This window comes from Stegastes partitus, unplaced genomic scaffold, assembly GCF_000690725.1.
Source record: "Stegastes partitus isolate 25-593 unplaced genomic scaffold, Stegastes_partitus-1.0.2 Scaffold503, whole genome shotgun sequence".
NCBI lineage: Eukaryota > Metazoa > Chordata > Actinopteri > Pomacentridae > Stegastes > Stegastes partitus.
Genome location: NW_007578234.1, coordinates 397,229 through 418,105, shown reverse-complemented (window position 1 = coordinate 418,105; position 20,877 = coordinate 397,229). Strand labels below are relative to the sequence as shown.

Here is a 20,877-nt window from a genome sequence, read left to right as displayed (position 1 = left end):
GCTAAATCAGTCTCCTTCTTGTGAGACATCTTTGAAGTTTTACCGAATCATTTATGAACCACAGACAATGTCCCTTTCCATCGATCCTTCATGATGGCCGTCTTTTTAAACTGCGCGGTGCTAATACACGTAATCTTAAATGGCAGATTCACGTTCTATGTGCCACACGCCTTGTGCCACCAGTAATAAGTCACCGTTCTTCTGAGAAAAACGACACCTGTCAGGTCTTTATTAGAGGCAGGAGCCAGTTACTGAACCCTGTAATATGTAATAGCTTCCTAATGCTGAGGCACAATAAGCGATAGACACGGAGAAAAAAATCTTGGTAATTATAGCTGACAGCTTCTTCAATGCACACAAGGACTTATTGACTGAATGTAGCTCCAGCCGCTGAGCGTTCCTGTCATCTGTGCACCATTAGGGCTGTCAACTGTTCTGCCTCGCCGGGAAGGCAACTGGCAACTGTGAGGGAAATAAACTGTCTCTTGTACAAAAGAAGAAGAAGAAGTCAAAAATGTACACCGCTGAGACACGAGTTTCATTCCCAGTGTGGTGACTCCTTCTTGGCTGTGCGTTGGCTGCAGTTGGGAAGACTGAGCGACTCCGGCCCGGCAAAGCCTCCAAATGAAATTACGGAGAACAGAGTCTTCGTGTGCATCAGTAATTCTAACATGAACCCAACTGTACCCGAAAGTACCTGATTAAACACACATTAATTCCATCAACACAACACCAAAACATCCATCCATCATCTCTACTCCTTAATCCTCACCAGGGTCACGGGGGGCGGAGCCTATCCCAGCTGACTCAGGGTGAAGGCAGGTTCACCTGGACAGGTAACCAGTCTATCACAGGGCTACACTTAGAGACAGACAACCAAGCACACTCACATTCACACCTACGGACAATTTACAATCACCAATTAACCTCAGCATGTTTTTGGACTGTGGGAGGAAGCCGGAGAACCCGGAGAGAACCCACGCTGCACGGGGAGAACATGGAGACTCCACGCAGGAAGATCCCGGGTGTCCTCACCGGGACGCCAACCGGCGACCTTCTAGCTATGAGGTGCTAACGGTGCTAACCACTGAGCCTCCTGCAGCCCCAACACCAAAACAATGCAGTAAAAAAATGAATCTGTATTTTCCGGATTTTTCCATATATTTGAAATTGTGAATTTACATGTCTCATGTAAAATAACATAAAAAACTGTAAATTTTAAGTCACCACAAAATGTTCCTTTTGTTTGTTTGTTTTTTAAAAAGGAGAACAGATTCATTCTTTCACCAAAAGAGAAATCACACCGTTATCATTTCACTCAGCGCTGCCTTGACTCTGGAGATGTGAACACAGACTGTGATGTTCAGTCTTGAAGGTCACTCCTCTTGAATCTGCAGTTAGAAGAGTTCAGCGTCAGCTCCTGCAGGTGCACGTATCAGAGGAGTCGCAAAGGTGGAGAGAGCCGACAATGACTGAATCACAGGGAGAGCTGGACTGACATTACTGTCAAGGATGCGTCGGTTATGCTTTAATGTTGCATGTGCTGTCGGCTGTCATGATGAAAATGAAGGAATGCTTCCTCGTAGAGTGTGTCAGAGTGGATAATAGCAATTTAATTAGACATGAAGCTGCATCGAAGGGCAGCTCCACGTACTGCTGGCCTCCCATGTAACCTGCACCCACAGCTTCAAAACGTTCCAGACAGACGGACGTCCAGAACAAAAAGATCATTTAAAGAGCTGGAGGGGCACTACAGTACCAACATATCCTTAAGCCCCTCACACAGGAGCTGAATATGCAGTCATAGCGAATTCCTCTGCAAGGCCAGCGACACAAAATGCCTTACAATTAGCACACCCAGCCTTGGACCCCTGCTTTTCAGTCAGCGCCCTCACTATGGAAACACAAGCCTTTTATCAGAGCTCAGTGGACGAGACTGAAAACCAGAGTCCCTGGGGGGGTGGGCTACAGTCTCACGGCGGGTTTGTGACGGTCCTTTTCCTTGAACCCACATGGATGTGATTGAGGGCTGAACGGAAACCCTTATTGTCAAGTGTGTTCCTGAAATCAACCAATCTGAGACTTTACAGCTTTATTCTTTCTTAGTTGTGCACGTGTGGAGCAGGTTTGACATTCAAAGATCAAAGATACATCAAAATATTCATCAGAAGCAGCAGCAGCAGCAGCACACGGGACAAACATGAGGCTCAGACGTCGGCCGACAGCATTAGAGGTGTTATATTCTCTAACCAAGCTAATGGCGGTGCAGCACATCCTCTGCTACGCTAACGTTAAGCAAGAAGCTCATACACGCCTGAAACATGGATCTGGCTAATCGCTGATCCTTTAGAGAGGCTATAAATAAGGCACACAAAGACGTTTTCTGCTAGCACTACTTTATCAGATTTAAACAGATACATACTTTAATCTCTAGCTCTACAATAAGAATTTATTTCATGAAACGTGGTTGACCTGGTGACGACAACAACAGCTACAATCAGACAACCAGTCTTCAGGTCGGTCACATGAGTTACCGTTTACAGGATGGAACAGAGACACACCACAACGAAACCACATGACATGAATTAAGCTCAATATACATGGTCAGAAATGTCCCTTAATCGTATACATCCACAGACTTCTAGTCATGATGATGAGACACAGCTCAGCGTGACAGAACCACCACCTGATGTAGAACGTCTGAAGGTGAGAAGCTTTTCAAATCACCTGCTCAGCGTCACTGTTCTCGTCAGAATTTCAGTTTACAAATGTACAGTTATGAAGCTGAACAGATGCAACGCTGGGCAGAAGTTCACAGAAGAAACAATAAATCAACTGAAGTCTGTCACGCTGCCCTGGCGTCCTCCAGGTTTCACACACATGAAGACAAGGTGGGAAGATGCCAGGTTGGCACCGTGCTCAGCGCCTCGCTGATGAGACGCGGCATCACAGCTGTGAACGTTTAAAGGTGTGGACCAGCGTCGGATGCAATAATCGTAGTTTATTGCAGCACAAAGCGTAGCTTCAAAGAACAATAGCTGCTGATGAGTTCACGACGAGGTCTAGTGACAGCGAGCGATCCGATCACGGAGAAAGTTCTTTGATTCAGAACCGTCAGTTCGTGAGTTGTGAACTGCAGAGGATTATTCCCTGAGAGGTTATTTCATATTCTACACACATGAAAGTCAGAAAACGCTGAGATAAAAGCTATTCACACATTTACAGTCCAGCCAAGCACCAAACTACAATTCACGTTAAATAATGTCACTTTACAGCGATGCTCATGTTGCTCCCCGGATGTCTTGTTCTGGCCCTAAAGCTGATCTTTTCATCCACGTAAGAACTATGTCATCTACTGGAACGTAAAAGGAAAACATACGTGTCATGTGAGCGCAGCCACACAAATACGTTTATCTTGTTTTAGACATTTTTCACCATCTTTGCACTGCCGATAGGAAACATAATGATTTGAAAAGTACATATCCTCATATGTCTGGCTTGGGTTTCTGCAGAGAGCATGGCAGACAAACTGAACTAAGAGAGAATGATCGAGCATATTTGCACTTGTCTTCTATCTGAAGTTTATTTTAGAGCACAAATCTGATGTTTTACTGTCAACAAACCAACAACATGTCTATGAATTCTGTTCAGTCCTATTTATTTAAAAGGATGAATTATTTATTTTTGACAAACATAACTCAACGCAGGGCAAATAGTGAATTTGGTGGGGACTATTTTCAGTGAGGGATTAATACGGTGTCATGTGTTGGTCGGCAGCAGAGTGGTGTGTGAGAAACCAGTGATCATTGTTGGTTTCTCTCTTCTCGGTGAATTTGTTCACAATAAGTAAAAACAAAGACCAGCACTTGGATTATTGTTTTAGTGACCATGTTTTTGGATTATTTGACCAACATGCTGGATGGCCTCCTTCTAGGCCCGTGCTCAGATGGCAGTGGTGATCTGAGTCAAGCCCAGGTCATTGGAGTCCTCCCAGCCCTGACAGGGCATCGAGGACATGTCCATGGCTAGTCATACGGGCCTGGCCTGCCTCATTCCCCCCCGTGCTTCTGTGGGACACGAGTGATCCCGCAGAGTGCTTCTGACTCGGCTCACTCCCTGACACTCGCCGTGTCCTTGGGTTCCGGGGCAGCAGAAGTCCCTGAAGCACCTCTTGAAGTTCTCGTCCAAGAACGCGTAGAGGATGGGATTGAGGCTGCTGTTGGTGTAGCCCAGCGCCACGCAGAAGAAGTAGGCGGCCATGACGGCGGTAGTCTCGGGCACGTTGGCCGACAGGGCCTTGACCAGGATGAAGATGTGGATGGGCGTCCAGCACACCACGAAGACAGCGACCACCACGAGCACCAGACGGGTGATCCGACGCAGGTTGCGGTCTTTCTCGCGAGAACCCGACAGCAGGCGCACGCTCTTCAGACGCATGACCATCAGCGTGTAGCAGACGGTGATGATGATGACAGGCGCCACGAAGGCAAAAATGAAGACACAGATCTTCATCAGGGTGTCATAGTAGGTGTAGGGCTCAGGGAACTGTAGAGCACATTCTGTAGTCCCTGTTAATTACAGAAAGGCAGCGTTAGTGGAGAAGGTTTGACCAGTTTGAATGAAAAACATCAAAAAACAGCAGGACATCTGCACAGTGTGCAGCCATGCTAGCAGTCCTATGGCTCAGTGCTGTATGTGAACGATGGACGCAGCCTCAGAAAGGGCCTCAGAGCTGTGTTCTGTCTAACAGCCAGCAGGGGGCGACTCCTCTGAAAGAAGTTCGACTACAGAAATCAATGAGGAAACAACCCAACATCACACTTAATCTGGTACAGCATGATGCAAACTGAACAAACTATGGTTCCGTTCAGAGTGAAACAGGAAATGAAGCGGGCTGTGTTTTAGGACCGGGCCACTTCCTGAGTGGCACGTGTGCAGTGTTCTTTAGTTATCAGTCAGATCCAACCTTGTTAATCACATTCAGAAGACCAAAATGGTGACGGACGAGCTCCAAACTAAAGACTTTAGCATGCTAGTCACAAGAGGAGTCACAGATGTTGACAACAGCATTAATAGATGCATTTAGCTGCTTAGAACCAAAAGAAAATATTACGCCAAAGAAGATGAACTGCTTATGCTTATAAATGCAGGAGGGTTTCAAAATATATGTTTCTGAAAACACAGTTCATCCTCAGGTTAGAGCTCATGGTAATCCCACCGATAAGTGTTGGCTCGGGCTATTTAATTAAACCTACAGAGGAAACGTCTGGTGATCCCTAAAGTCATTACGATGAATCCTTTAGGGAAACTGAATGTTTGTGCAAAAGTTCATGGCAATCCATAAAACAATTATCCTGAACCTTTTCATTCTGGACCAAAGTGAAGGACAAACAACCGAGACTGCCGTCCTTGGTCATACGTGTCATTAGCATCAATGAAACGTCCAGTATGAAGACCTGTGATGCAGCAGTGCTGTCCATCCGAGAAGCTTAAGTAGTCTGTTGGCTCTGGGTTAAAGTGCACCAATCGTGTAATGAATAGAGCTTCATTCTGCACATCCAACAGTCACTGACAGAAAAAAAAAATCAATTGCTATTCTCAGAAAAGGAAAAGCTATTATACCTGTCATAGCTTCATCTAATCAGCTAGCTAATGTAGACCCTCGAGAAACCCGCAGAACAGCCTGTTCATGGAATTAGAAACCGCTGGCTGAGATAATTCAGGGCACTGATGCTCAGATGTAGCTGAGCTTTGAGTTTAAAATTGCCTTTGAGTCCCGTTGCAGCAGACAGAAAGTATTCTGTCTCTACAGCCGACACACACGTTTCGTCAGTGAATCAGGAAAACCTGTCAGACCCTCCTAAGCATCACAAATTGATTGAGTGCATTAAAGAGTAAATGCTCGCAAGGTCAGCGTACCGTTATTGGTGTTAGTGCTGCCGAGCACCATGGCGGGGATGCCAGCAGCCGAGGACAGCACCCAGATGATCACGTTGATAATCTTGGCTTTGACGGGCGTGCGGAAGTCCAAGGCCTTGACAGGATGGCAGACGGCCACGTAGCGATCCACGCTCATCATGGTCAGGGTGAAGATGCTGGTGAACATGTTGTAGTAATCGATGGAGATGAAGACTTTGCACACCACCTCGCCGAAGGGCCAGGAGCTGAGCAGGTAGTCGGTGCTCTGGAAGGGCATGGTGGTGGTGACCAGAGCGTCGGCCACGGCCAGGTTGAAGATGTAGATGTTGGTGGCCGTTTTCATTTTGGTGTATCTGTAGCGGAGAAGAGCAGGAACAGGCTTGGGTTGGTACTTGTCCCGCTTTAGCTGTTTTGAATTGTTTAAATCCTTTAAAGGAAGAAAATGAGTGATCAAATAACCTTTTCCGATGTGATTAAAAACATTTCACAAAAGGAGAGAGAGCAGACAGTCACTCCTACTCTACCACCTCCATCATCAGACTGCTATGATCAACATTTACAATTTAGAAAAATCTGTACCTGCTTTAAACTGAAGCTCACATGAAATGGAACAAATGGGCTTTGAGACTTTAAAAGTCCCGTATGGTGACAATCCTTCTGACTGTGTTAAAGTAAAAGTTGTTAAGGTGTGAAATGTTCACTTCTGCCGTTCCTTAAACACCCCCACATGTAGCCTCCCAGCTCAACGTGCCAGCGGGAACTTTACTGAGCTGCTCCGTTAGTCATCTGGCTCGGACGTCTATGATCCTGCCTCCTGGTCAACCACTCACCATCAGCAGCAGCCTCTCAGTCCAACAGCTTTATCTACTTTGTGGAGCTGCTTCTGCTGACTCTCAGATCTCTCAGCCGCTGCCAGGCGTACCAGGTTTCCTGCTGTTGGCTGCAGGAGTCAACACAAGAGTCTCTCCGGCATCTGAGGGACTGGAGGTCCAGCGGATTACTGTTATTATTGATTCCCCACGAAAATAGGAAGACCTGGCTCACGTTAGCATTAGATGTGATTGTATACCCACAGAGCTGAAATCATAAAGCTATAGGAACATTCAGAGGAGGTGGAAACTTCAGGGCAAAGCACAAAACAGGACTGGCTGTGGGAAGCTGTAATAAAGCTGTTCTGTTCCTGTTGGAATGAACAGTGACTGACATGAAGCTCGTTGACCAGTTAGAAACTACGCCGATGGCCCAGAGACAAGGTCAGAAGTGACAGGAACTCCTGGTCACACTCTTTCCGCCTGTTTCCGCTGCCATGCCGACTGTGTAGCTCTGTTCTGTCAGTCACAGCCAAAGTCTTCCTCCTGAGCAGGACGTGGACCTAAAGCAGCATCTCTACAGCAGAACCACAGCCAGAGGGGTCACGGTCACACGACCCATTCTGGCAGCAGTCTGAGCTGAAAAACTCTCAAACATTCTGGATGCGTGTGAGACTCATTTATTTGCCAAAAATGGGCAAAATATGGGACCTTTAAAGACCATGAGGAACCTTTCCACAGTCCTCATTGGTAAAAGCAGACAAACAAAACAGCAGCAACAACAAACAAACAAACAAACAAACAAACACATATGCTGGCAAAACAAGACAACAAACAGACAAACAGGAAACCCCACGTTGTGGCACAAACAAGGAAAGTGAAATTTAAAGGCTCCTGTCAACACATGTACAGGTCTTTTCAGCCCAGTTTTCTACGTGACGCAGAGTTCCACGCCAGGTCCTGCACACACACCAGGTGGTCCTAAAGCTTAACGCACGAACCAACACCTCCCGGTTCCGTGTGAGCTGAGCTCTGCCTGCAGACACCGCTTCACACACTCAACTTTTATTCTTTGACACAACACACGTCGCTGTCTCAGACGTCTCGGAACCGAACACTCACCTGATGATGACATACATCACCAAGCAGTTGCCCACCAAGCCCACCACGAACACCACGGAGTACACGGCCACTATGATGGGGATGATGGGCGACATGGGCTCGGCTTCAGCCTCCCAGGTGCCGTTGGGGGTGTCGTTGAAGATGTCGGACAAGCCCAGCTGCCAGGTGAAGTTGGGGACGCACTCCCCCGGCTGGCCCGACGGACAGCGGTCCTCCTTGAAGATGCGCACCACGCTGCTCTCCATCCTGCTGCTGCTGCTGCTGCTGCTGCTGGCGGGGCGTCAACTGAGCGCTCAACTTCAGCTGCTCTCACACATTCAGAGGCAGGTGAATGTCCAAGCACTGCTGCAACCAGAGTGGGAAAAAATAACAACAAAAAACGGAAACGTGTTTGCGTTGAGGGATCTGCCAGAGAGAGAGAAGGAGCGCAACAGCCCGCGCTCAAGGACACACAGGAGCGGCACCACCTTTCCTTACCTGTTTTTTCTGCCTCCGAAAAGTTCGTTCAGATAAACCAAGCCTGGCGAGGAGCAGCGTGCAGGACGCTCCGGATGCGCGAAATGTGGCACGAGCAGGAGTTAGTTGGTGAGCGAGCTGCCGGTGCGCCGCTGCGTCCCCGGAGGTGCGCACTGGAAGCCCGCACTGCTCACTGAATGACATCAGAGGCTGAGCCAACAGATATGACAGAGGATCCAGGCAGCACAGGGGCTCGAACCCCATGAATCACAGGCACACACTCTTTATTTAGATCTGGTGCCTTTTGCCTTCTTTCCAACTCAATTCCTCACAATTAACCCTAAAACATCAGCTTGCGTTAATCTTTGGGTGTCTCTTTATTGACTGTTTTGATGAGTTCACAGATTGCCACGCTTCAACAGCATGCACACAGCTTTCTGCACACGTTAAGCTCCCCATCAGTGCTGCTATATGATGTTTCCTAGCAACTCTGTCAGTGCAATACAAAAAAAAAAAAGTCCTGCATGTTGAGGGGACATTCAGTGTGAAGAGGACCTTTAGCTGCAGCCTCCAGATCTTTGCATCACAGCAGCAGCTGTGTAAACTAGCATGGACAGAGATGAGCACTGACATGAGGAGGCAAAACTAACATCCTCCCAGCAGCATGCTTTGAGTCCACTGGAGTCAGAATTAGTTTCCCTGCTCTCACTTTCATCATTTCATCTCAGTGGATTATAACAAACCCCTGAAATCATGACTCTGTTAATCACTCCCACAATAATACCACATGCAACAGCACACAGTGAGAAATAATAATAATAATAATAATCCAGAAGGAAACGGACTCTTCTGGATGAGCAGCCTCCCCTTTTCTCCCCCAGCTCATCGGAAGCAGCCTTCAGCCCGTTATTAGGCGCCTGGTCCTGGTTTCTAACAGTTGTTGCTTAGAGACCCATCACGGCCAGCTGTTGCACGACTGACAAAGCCCTCCTCGTAGGTACGTTTCTATTGTCACACGCTGCACAGGCTTGACTTTAAGAGAGAGATGCAAATGTTTAATACGCGTTCATAGAGGTGGTGCTGGACGCTTGGCACAGGAGGCGAATCAGTGGAGCAAAAACACAGTCATTCGCCCTGAATCCCAGCAGTGCAGGCTGAAGGTGTGTTTGTGCAGCGATGCAATCTGCTGTTCTTCCTCTGGCACACACAACAGTGGTTTTTTCTGCTTATTTTCAGTGTGAGTTCCAGAGGAGGAGAGAAAATGTCTGTTACATTACCCCCAGTGGACGAGGCCAAGCATAGATTCCTTTTTGGATTTTATGATCACATTTATATTCTCAGCCTTGACAGGCGTGTGGAAATCCAAGGCGATGAGGAGGGGTGAAGGTGAAGATGCTGAACATGTTGGAGTAACGGATGGAGATGAAGGAGCTGAGCAGGTCAGAGTTTTCTGCATTTGATTCCATTAGAGGGGAATCAAAAGGACACATCCCAGACCTCATCTGGAGGCAACAGAACAAGCATTTCCTCTCCGTCTCTGGAATTCAAACACACGTTATTCCCTTTTATTTTACACATTTGAGAAAAATAAAATGCAAAAACGAGTTTGATCCCTTTTGCATAATAAACCCGGAGTGCTGTCTGTTCAGTAAAGTGCTTCTGATGATGGTTTTTATGAAGAAGGCATCTAGTCATCATTCTGGAAATGATGCTCTGTTCTGTTGAGGATTTCCCAGCTGATTACAGAAAGTTCTGTTCATTCAAGAGTGCTCCACCAAGCGATTACTGTCTCCGTTCTGATGTTTTAAATGGGTCCTTCACACTTTGAAAATTGCACTTTGCTGTGAATTGTTAGCATTCAACGGGGAACAATAGCATCCTCAATTTGTGAGCAGCTTCTGTGATTAAAAAGAAGAAAAAAGCTCCTTCAGCAGGACATGCAGGTTTCACAGACAGAACAGCTCAACCACAACATTCACCTGATACAGCGATATGACTGATTAATCCGCGCTCACACTGGGCCACAGTGGTTCCAGACAAACACTGACTCACCTGGTTTCAGCCTTAAGGCCGCTGCATTGTCTGAACGACTCGCTGAAAAGAAACCCACAGGATTTCACTGAGCAAAGAGACAGAGCAGAAAACAGGGTCTGACGCTGACAGTAAGAAACAAAAGCAGCGAGGTGAGGAAGCAGTTTAAGGGTTCTGGCTTTTGACTGTAATTCGTTGTGTTACTCCAACACAACCTGTTATTTTAGACCTTAGAGGCTGACAGCAGAGACAGCAAACAGTAACGGTGGAGGCCATGACAGCAGAACACTGACGGACACTGAGGGGAACAGCAGGAACCTCTGGGTCAGTTACTACCAGCAGAACCTTCCATAACAGTCAGTGGACACCTTTGATGGTACAGACGGGAGCTTTTATGTGAAAATTCAACAGTTCATCATACGATCTTATTCAGCAGGTGGAACGTTCCCTCTTATGATAGCATCATGGATAAAGCTCAGTTCTGTCCCTAGAAACGGGTTCAGTTCAGTTCACTGTGCACACAGTGTGTCTGAGATGTTCATCTGGTGATCAATTCTGGACCACTGATTCAGCCCACAGCCTGGCCGGGCGTGGCCTTACAGGACAATGATCAGTGCACAGACTCTCCTCTGACCGACACAGTGCCACAGACGACAGGACAAGGATGAGCCTGAGCTGCTGGAGGTTACAGCTGCTTTCAGACCGCTGAATGTACACGAGGAGTGATTCCAGACACTGGTGGTGGAGCAGAGGAGCCGCACGGTGGATCAGTGGTTAGCACCGTGGCCTCACAGCTAGAAGGTCGCTGGTTGGCGTCCCGGTGAGGACACCCGGGATCTTCCTGCGTGGAGTCTCCATGTTCTCCCCGTGCAGCGTGGGTTCTCTCCGGGTTCTCCGGCTTCCTCCCACAGTCCAGAAACATGCTGAGGTTAATTGGTGATTGTAAATTGTCCGTAGGTGTGAATGTGAGTGTGCTTGGTTGTCTGTCTCTAAGTGTAGCCCTGTGATAGACTGGTTACCTGTCCAGGTGAACCTGCCTTCACCCTGAGTCAGCTGGGATAGGCTCCGCCCCCCATGACCCTGGTGAGGATGAAGGTGTAGAGATGATGGATGGATGGTGAAGCAGACTGTCTGCCTCACGATGCCGTGGACAGACATGTCCTCCAACTTCACAGAGCCTTCAGCAGCAGCAACATCCTCGTTAATGTCCCACATGTTACTCATCACTGACTTGTGATGCCCCTCTTCAGTAGAGGTGCACCTGGTGGGGTCATGACGTCGTTCTGGTGTAGAGAGAACAACAAGTCGTTATCCACCTTCAGTCGTCCTCAGATGTGTTCATAGCCTCCCATTAAAGAAGAAAAAAACAGCTGCCACTGAAATAAGTTGAAAAGTCATAATAAATAAAAATGTAATGAAAATCACAATGATTTGTGGTTCAACAGAAATATAAAAAAAAAACAATCAAACCAGCCTGATGGGACCTGTGGACTAGTAGGTGAACCAGCCTCTGAGCCAATCACTGCCATCAGGTGTTTCTGTAGCTCTCAGTCAGACTTGTGCACCTGTTGACAGGTGTTCTGGACCCCTGCTCATCAGCAAAGAGCTCTGATTGGTCCAGGTCTGTTTTGTTTTTCTGAATTATTTTTTTCAACCACAATTCAAAAGCGACGTCTTATTTCACTAGATTATAATTTAGCAAATTTTTATTTATTATTACTTTTTTCAGTTTCTAGTTATTTGAGTGACTGCTGTGGATTTTGTCTTTTCTTTAATGGGAGGGGATGAATGCAGGTTTTCTTCGAGGTCCTCTTTGTTTCTGGTTGCTCTGAAACTCCCTCCAGTTCTCTCAGTCCCTGCTGCTGAGAAGCATGATGCTGCCACCACCCGCCTCGCTGCAGGTCGTTGTTAGCAGGTAATGAGCAGTGCCTGGTGTGCTTGGATTTCTGCTCAGACAGTTTGGATTTTAACTCATAAGATGAACTAATGTTTTCCTTCACGCTCTAAAAGTCCTTTCAAACAGTTTGACAGACTCCAGACGGACTGTCATGAGGTTTCCTTCTTGCTGCTCTGCCTTAAAGGCCTCATCGATGGAGCGCGGCTGTGACGGTCATCCTTCCAGCAGCGTCTCTGCAGAGGACATCTCAAGCTCTCTTAGAGGGACGGTGGGGTAACGTGATGCAGGGTCCTGGTGTTTTCACAGCTCACCTGGAAGCCTCAACGCTTCAGAGATGGTTCGATGTCTTTGCCGTCCTTCCAGGCTTTTGTGATTGCAGCTGTGAAACTTTGGAGCTCTTTCCCAGTGAACTGAAGACCTGTGGGTACCTCAGAAGCGTTTTCAGACCCATCACTTAGACGTGTCTGCTTTTGAATTATTAAAATATTCTCAGAACGTCATGACTGCTGCTGTATCGCTGGTTTGCTTTTCATATTCTTGTGCTGAGTCACTTTCTGATGTCTATTCTTGACATATAGAGCCATAACATGAAGAACACATGCTGACAGTGAAGCTCCACAGAGTTCCTGGACGTCCTCGGTTTGTGGGCTCTTACATCGACAGGTATGCGATTTCTGACTCCATCCGTTTAGTTTGCCACAGGAGGGCTCCAATCAAGTGCTGGGTACATCTCAAGGATAATTAAAGCCAACTGAGCACAATTGAGAACCACGGTGAAGCGTGTAACTTCATTTGTAAATTCATTTGTCGAGCAGAGATTGACTAGAACCTGAATAATTTAAACTCACAGCGGTGTGTTTCTGAAACTACTGCACATCCTCAGGATCCAAACCTGAGCTGTGAATAGTTTCCTTCCCTAACTGAGATATTTCTTCAGCCTACTTCTCTGTTCTCTGCTGGTCTCTGGGGTTCAGTAATCCTCCGAGCTCCTCTTGATGAGCTGTCGAGTGATTGCTTTCACTGCAGACCGCTCCATCCAGATCAATTTGCAATCAAGAAACAAGAACTTGTAATATTGTCTCATTACACCCAAAACTATCTTCAGCACATCATTTTCTCGGCAGATAATTGCCTTGAACATTAACGGGGCGTCTTTGCATCTGGAGACACCGAGCGCTTAACCCTCTGGACCTCCGGCAGGTTCTGGGCTTTGTCTTTGCTCCTGCATGGAAACAGCACAGCTACGGTTAGAAACAGGGAAAACCAAAACGTGTCTGCTGTGTAGCCTTATGGCGGTTATTAAAACGAGAGACATGATTCCATCTATCTATACATCAGTATGTACAGTGTTCTTCCTATTCCCCACACGACACTGAAAAAGAAAAACGCTGGCTCCACATCCAGATGTGACTGTAGGACTAATAACACATGGATATTCAACGCCTACGTTTTTACAACCTGCACAGACTCATGTTTCCACATCAGAACGTATTTCACTGAGCTGAATGCATCCTCGATGGCATCATTATTATTATTTAATGTGCTTTATTGATTTGCTAAAACGTGACTGTTGATCACAGCTGAGCTACTCAGAAGGTTTTTTTTATTTTATTTTCTTTACAGGATGCGTTTCTGGTGCATTTTTGAACGAGACATGTTGAGTAAAGCAGTTTTAATTAAATATCACATCTTAAGCCTGGATTTGTTTTTGTTTTTTCACTTTTTTTTTTTTTTTACAGTTTCTGATGAATGGCAGGCTGCAGGTGGCCCAGTGGTTAGCACTGTTAGCGCCTCACAGCTAGAAGGTCGCCGGTTGGCGTCCCGGTGAGGACACCCGGGATCTTCCTGCGTGGAGTCTCCATGTTCTCCCCGTGCAGCGTGGGTTCTCTCCGGGTTCTCCGGCTTCCTCCCACAGTCCAGAAACATGCTGAGGTTAATTGGTGATTGTAAATTGTCCGTAGGTGTGAATGTGAGTGTGCTTGGTTGTCTGTCTCTAAGTGTAGCCCTGTGATAGACTGGTTACCTGTCCAGGTGAACCTGCCTTCACCCTGAGTCAGCTGGGATAGACTCCGCCCCCCATGACCCTGGTGAGGATTAAGCGGTGTATAGATCATGGATGGATGATTTTGCTGATTCTTTAGATCTTTCAAACTGGCAGGTTTTGGGGTTCAAAGGGTTAAAAATTAAAAACCTCTCTGGAATCGTTCATCTTGGCATCAAAACAGAAACACATTCAGAACGGATTTTTCCGGTGAGATGCTCCAGCAGGCGGTTGAATGAGAAGCTGCAGATCTGTTGCCATGGCTCCATCAGAACAAGACGTAAGCATCGCTATTCTCAGGTTGCACAGAGAGGACCGTAACAATATTATCGATTGGAGATGTTCTGCAGCCTCATACATAAAGACCATCTCATGAGCATCACACACAGCTCGGCAGCAGAACAACATCCAGCACGTTTGTGTTTGTGTGCCGGCGCCGTTCTGCCTCGCGACGACCATCATCTGTTTGTGCAGGTATCCAGATGGTTCGGTCACTTCAGATTCTGCTCAGAACCGACTTGGACTTTGTGGAAGTGTGATCTGTGTTGCGTTGTCCCTTCAGAGAATTCAGCTGCAGTCTGGCGCTGACGTTGTGTTCCTACTCTGAGAATAACAATGTTTGGGCCTGTTGCTCGGTAATTAAAGCACCGAGGATCCTCCTCATTCACTTCCAACTGTGTTGAAAGAGGAGCGCATCATGTGCTCGGGCCGACTCTCATTGTTTTATCAGCTTGTTTGACTGCAACCATTTAGTGTCGCCCAGCTGGAAGTCTCTGTTTGTCAAAGGAGCAGCAATGTTCTGGCACCAAACACAGACCGACGTTCTCAGAATGTTTGGTGACAACGCTGTTAGAGCGTTATCCCCTAACAGTCGTAAAACACCCCCTGCTTTGTCATCGTGTAACGCTGTGTCACTCTACGATGTGTTCCCTCAACAACGTCCGTAAAACGTCCTCAGAATGTTCTGCCTCCGTTAACATATCGCATCACAGGAACTTTTCTTTAGTCATGTTCTCCAAGTCAGTCGGAACCAGAGGGGGAAGAACCTTTCAGATCCTTTACTTTGGCACCAACAAGGCAAAGTAAAAATACTCCATTACAAGTAAAAGTACACGAGTATTAGCAGCAAAGTACAGTTACAGTGACGAAGTAAACTCCTGGTCTGGTGCCTCTGGCTGACTCACAGTGAAGCATCAGTGGATTTGTTCCTGGACTGCAGATGAATCACAGCGTTTTCTTGATGGACATTAATTGAAATTAAATCAGAAACATCAGCATCGGTGGAGCTGCTACCAGCTCACAGACATCTGGAGCGTGAGCCCGACGACCCACCGCCTCCTGAAGGAGCTCACAAGTCTGAAGATGTTGGAAATCAGTGGTTTCATCTTCACTAATGAGCTGGATCTGAAGTTTTTTATACTTTGCATTGTGTAAAATTTCCATTTTAAAAGCAACTAAGCTGTCAGATGAATGCAGTGGAGTAGAAGTGTCAAGTAGATCAAATAAAAGTACCTCAAAGTTGTGCCCGAGTACCACGACTGAGTGAACGTACTCGTTTAGTTCCCGTCTACCGCTGCCTGGAACAACTTTAAAACTGTGCTGAGGAGAACCGGTGCTGCTCTGAAGGCGAAGGAAGGTCACAACAAACATCAGCTTCTTTCTGTTTCCTGCTCTTTGTGTGAGAAAAGACACATGAAACTATTCATGGTGCTATTTTTAAAACATCCTCAGTGTCAGCGAGTCAAGGACTGAATATAAACGTACTGGTCTGCAGCCTTTGATCATCGGCACGACTTTAATGTGAGGATATGAAGCCGCCGTCATGTTTGATTACCGCTACAGTGAACTGAGCTGCACATTAACATCTGAACCCAGAGATCTGACAGCAGGTCCAAACTCACAGGACTGGACCAGTCAGGTCAGTCCAGAACAAACAGATCCAGAGCTGCCTGAAACTCCATCCCAGAGTGAAAGCACACAGTCCAGGTCTGAGGCCGGGCGGCTGGTGGCTTCACAACATCACATAACGACATGCTGCACACAGCAGCGCTGCTGTCAGGCGTAAACAACACACGCTTCTCCTCAGATGTGGCTCTAAATGGAGCTGCTGTCGACAGAGTCTTGTTTTTATCGTCGCTATGGAAACCAACAGTGTCTGACCCATGGTTACGAGAGCGAAGGGATTTGATCGATGAAGCCAGGCAGCAATACTGGTCTCTCTGTGAGCTGATGTAATAACATCTCCCGGGCTGGCCAGGTGGAGACGTGGAGCACAAACAATCTGGAAGCAGGAGCCAGAAAGCTTCTCGCTCTCACACCGTAAATACCCAAATATGAATTGAATCTAAAAAACATGAAACCCCTTCCTGAGAGAGAGGGAGCAGAATTAACTGAAGGGTCGAGAGAACTTCAGAAGGCCGCTGCCGCAGGGGAGTTTGATTTATAAAGCAAATCTCAGAGGCTGACTGTGCACACAAACAGCCAGCTTCACCTTCTGCCTTGACCCTGAACAACAAATGTGCGTAACATAATAAGAAGAAAGCAGTGGGGGAAGAAAAACCATCTGTTTCAGGGTCCAGAGTTCACTCAGTGGTTACTGGTGAGCGTGCACGGCGACCACGGCGTGCCAGTCACTGCAAACAGCGAGCTGCAGCCACGGGCGCTGAGCCGCTACGTAAATATTGACGAAGCCTACTTCCCGGCTCCCCACACCTCTTAGACGCTAAAGCGCCAAGGATGAGTGAATCATCGTTTGTGAAGAGAAAGTCCTGATCTGAGCGGCTCCTCACAAAGATGAAGGAGGGCCTACGTGCTGGGCAGACGTCTGTCAAGGTTAAACCAACACACAGAAACAAAGTTTCAGCACATTTCCAAGTTTGGTTCTGATTGGATCCTGTCAGCCAGAGCCGGTCGGGTTGTGTGATCAGCACGGAGGACTCCAGTGTGAACAACACCTCGATTTCCCTGGTGGGGCGTAAGTGCAGCACCGAAGGCATCCAGAAGCAGATGTCCTGCTGCTGCCGGCCTGGACGTCTGCGAGCACAGCGACAGGAGCTGCTGCAAATACCGACAGAGTGGGTACGGGTCTGGGTTCTGCTGGGGATTTTTAAAATGGGGGCAAGAGATTTACAGACATGACAGCAGTAATGTCCAGATGTTGTCCTGCAGGGAGGACAGACGGTTTGAGAGAGGAGTGAAAGAAGCCATCAAACTGGAGAGACCATCCCTCAGCAGAGGTGGAGGTCTGAGGCTTCACCTCTCACCTGTTCACAGTTCAGTCCTAAGATCTCCCCCCAGGAAGATGAACCCACATCCACACCGAGCCACAGAGACCCTAACGAACCCCACTGTGGCAGGAGGAGCACTAACGACCCACATAACGAGGGGGAGGAGCAACAAACCTCCAACTGAAACCCAAACTCAGGTGTTAATGTCTCCTTCAGGATATCAGGATGTGGAACTCCCAACTAGTCAGTCAGAGCTGATGGAGCCTCTTGGATGGAGGTGGAACGTCTTCAACAAGCAGGTCCAGCTGATTAAAGTACGAGAATATGACAAAGCAGCTCCTCCTCACTTTGTCTTTCATGGACTTATCCGGCAGAAAAATATATATTTGGTGACGTGCAAAAGTTTCTGCTTGTAAAGTCTTGTTTAATTGTCCCGATGACAAGTGTGAAGAACCGGGTCATGACTGAATACGTTATTTAGGATGACCGATGGACTGACCCGGTGTGTTACGCTGTGATCTTCCAGGTTTAATGACGCTACAGACGGTTCTTATCACACCTATTGATATTCTACTGGACATTCTTTCATATCGAGCTGCGGCTTTTAGTCGATCAATCAACAAGTGAATCATTTATATTGTTCAGAATAATCACTGTGGCTTTTCTATGAGGCTGAACCCAACATCCTCCAGCGTTTCACAGCCAAACTGGTCTGTCCTGCCGGTAACTATCAGCACCTTCACTGTAAAGGATGACAAACGTCCCATCAACTCACCTTTAACAGTGAACCAATAGAATATGAACACATGATATCTAAAATGTGTGACTGTCATTTACAACTTGAGCCTTTTTATTTATTTATTTGCTTGAAATGCTGAGTTGAATAAATAAACATCTGAGAGTTCGTTCAGCTCATTAAGTTAACAACAAACCAGAGCCTCCGTGGAGTTAAGGTGGTGGTTTGAGGAGACAGACAAGGTGGGAACCTGCTGTGCACTGTTAAATAATAAAAGCTGATCTGGATCATTGAACTCACTGAATCCTGGAGCAGCCTCACAGTTGGTCCGGTCATGACTTCAGCAGCTGGACGGTGAGTTCTGAACGATGACGAAGAAACTCTACAAACCTAAAAAAAATCATTAAAAAACAAAACAACAGGATCGTCTGTAACGATCGTCCAGTTGATTCAACTCAATATCTGGAGTTTGTTGAACTTCTAGTCCAGCTCATTGAGCTCCAGTTAGCAGCTGCTTTCACAACAACAGGACTTTGAATTAATTCATCAAACAGTCACATTTCTAAGGCTGCGGGGGAACGTGTGCTTCTGATTGAACTGAACCTGGTCTACAGTGTTAACGTAGTCCGTCGATCACAGACCAGAACCAGTCGCCTGCAGTGGAAACGTCCCGCGGCCACATCGTGACAGGAAACAGAGAAAATGTGCAAAGTTGTGTCTGGTTTTGACTTTTGGTTAATAAATACACCGTCGCCCATAACGGTGGAATAATTCTTGTTTTCAGACACGTTCCTCTTCTTATTCCTGTTTCTACACATCAGTAACACTCTGACCCGGTCCAGTGGTCACAGACTGAGTCCCAGTTAGCAGGTGGAACCAGTTTTGACTTCAGGATGTGACTGAAGAGTGGGACGTCCTGCCCACTGACACCATCAACCAGCTGGTGGACAGAACGCCACCACGTCAGTGATCGGTGTCAGAGGCGGCCAGACTCAGTACGAGTGACGTTTAAAGAGTGATGCTGGACGTTCTTATGCATGAAATCCCCTCAAATGTTAATCCTGAATACACTGTTTGTAAAAGTGAACTGTGGTTTAACTTTTACTGTGTTGTGTGCATGTTGTGACATCGATAAAGTTTTGAGGAGATGCACACTTTATCTATCAGGAATAAATCACAATCCTTTCATTCCAGCTGTACGGCGTCAGTGTGTGAGCAGCTTCCTGTTGTTAAGGCGGCCTGATGAGCCTATTTGGAAACCTTGCAGTGAGTCTCCTCTCTAAAGGCCAAAACCTTCAGGCCTTGAAGCAGCACTCGCTGCCTCCGTCTCCCCCAACATCACCATGACCCATTTACTGAAGCCTCTTCAAAGAAAACAGTTCTGTGACAGTACCTTAGATTGTGCTGACTCGAGCCGGTGGGGTGCTTACATCAGAAGTGAGATGAAAGCAGCGTTGTTTGTCTGACCCGTTTCCATGCGACCTTGACTGGGCCTGTGGTTCCTCTTCCTCCTCTCAGGACATTAAGGGGCGCTGCTCATGCTGGCTGACCCGACAGTCCTCCCTCCTGTTTGGACCGGATGTAACTGTAGACATAGTTTCCCTGAGGTACCCTACCAAAGGGATCAATAAAGTTTTATCTTATCTTATTCAATAAACTGCAACTAACAATCCACCAACACAGGTTCACGTAGCCACAGAAGGAAGGAGCTGCAGCCTGAATGTGCTCCGGCCTCTGGAACAGGAGGCGCTGATCAGGGACCGGAGCGGACTCTTAAATGTAGCTGAGAAACAGCACCCGAGGCTGTTTTTTAACCTACTCTTCCAAGTTCACATTCTCTGCTTCATTTTTCTCTCTAATGAATCCCTGAAGAACGGTGCACTCCTGACAATGTCAACACATTTGTATGGAAAGCCATGGGTGTAATTATTCTTGTGTTTTGTTTTCTCAGACACTTGAAGTAATTACTTTGAAATCCTGACAGTTCGTGATCGTTAAATTATAAAACAGGGAGAAGAAAATCATCGTTGTCCTGAGCATCTGACACGCTCTTAAACTCTACGACACACGGTTGTTCTACAGCGTTCATTTAACCGGAGAACGTGAAGAGCTGTGATGGAACTACTTCAGTCTTCTCACGCATTCATAGCCGTGATAATCACAAAAGGTTTCAGCCACTGAGGTGAAATGAGATGTGATGGTCTGAGATCAGAATCTTGATGATTAAAATTAAAAACAGGTTTTCTTTGCCAATGTGAGGATTTGGAGCTTTTCTCTGTCAGAAATCATTGTAAATATATTTTGAGATTTTGGAGCCCTGATGAAAACGTTCATTCTTTTCTGTTGTGGTTTAACAAAATGCACCAAATGTGAGCCACGGATGGACGGCGTGACGTTACTCTGACTGTAAAGGCTGAAGACAAACCTGCTACAGGTCCAACATCTATCTTCTACTTTGTGCTCGTTTGTCAGTGAGATCTTAAATTTGTTGGGCTGCAGGTGGATCAGTGGTTATCATCGGTTATCATCGTGGCCTCACAGCTAGAAGGTCGCGGGTTGGCGTCCCGGTGAGGACACCCGGGATCTTTCTGCGTGGAGTCTCCATGTTCTCCCCGTGCAGCGTGGGTTCTCTCCGGGTT

At 47.0% G+C, this 20,877-nt stretch overlaps 1 protein-coding gene across 2 annotated transcripts; it reads right to left on the bottom strand.

Annotated features, from left to right (window-relative positions):
- Window positions 1-2,077: 2,077 nt before the first annotated feature.
- Window positions 2,078-8,457, bottom strand: oprk1 (opioid receptor, kappa 1). 2 transcript variants are annotated; one of them, XM_008287505.1, is made up of 4 exons: window positions 8,328-8,457; window positions 7,851-8,195; window positions 5,920-6,272; window positions 2,078-4,568 (listed from the first exon to the last, which is right to left on the bottom strand). In XM_008287505.1, exons 2-4 carry the CDS (start codon window positions 8,093-8,095, stop codon window positions 4,030-4,032), a joined length of 1,137 nt encoding a protein of 378 aa, XP_008285727.1. In that variant the 5' UTR covers window positions 8,096-8,195; window positions 8,328-8,457; the 3' UTR covers window positions 2,078-4,029. The 2 variants fall into 2 exon arrangements, with proteins under 2 accessions (XP_008285727.1, XP_008285728.1); XM_008287506.1 differs by having other exon boundaries at window positions 7,851-8,192.
- Window positions 8,458-20,877: the final 12,420 nt, after the last annotated feature.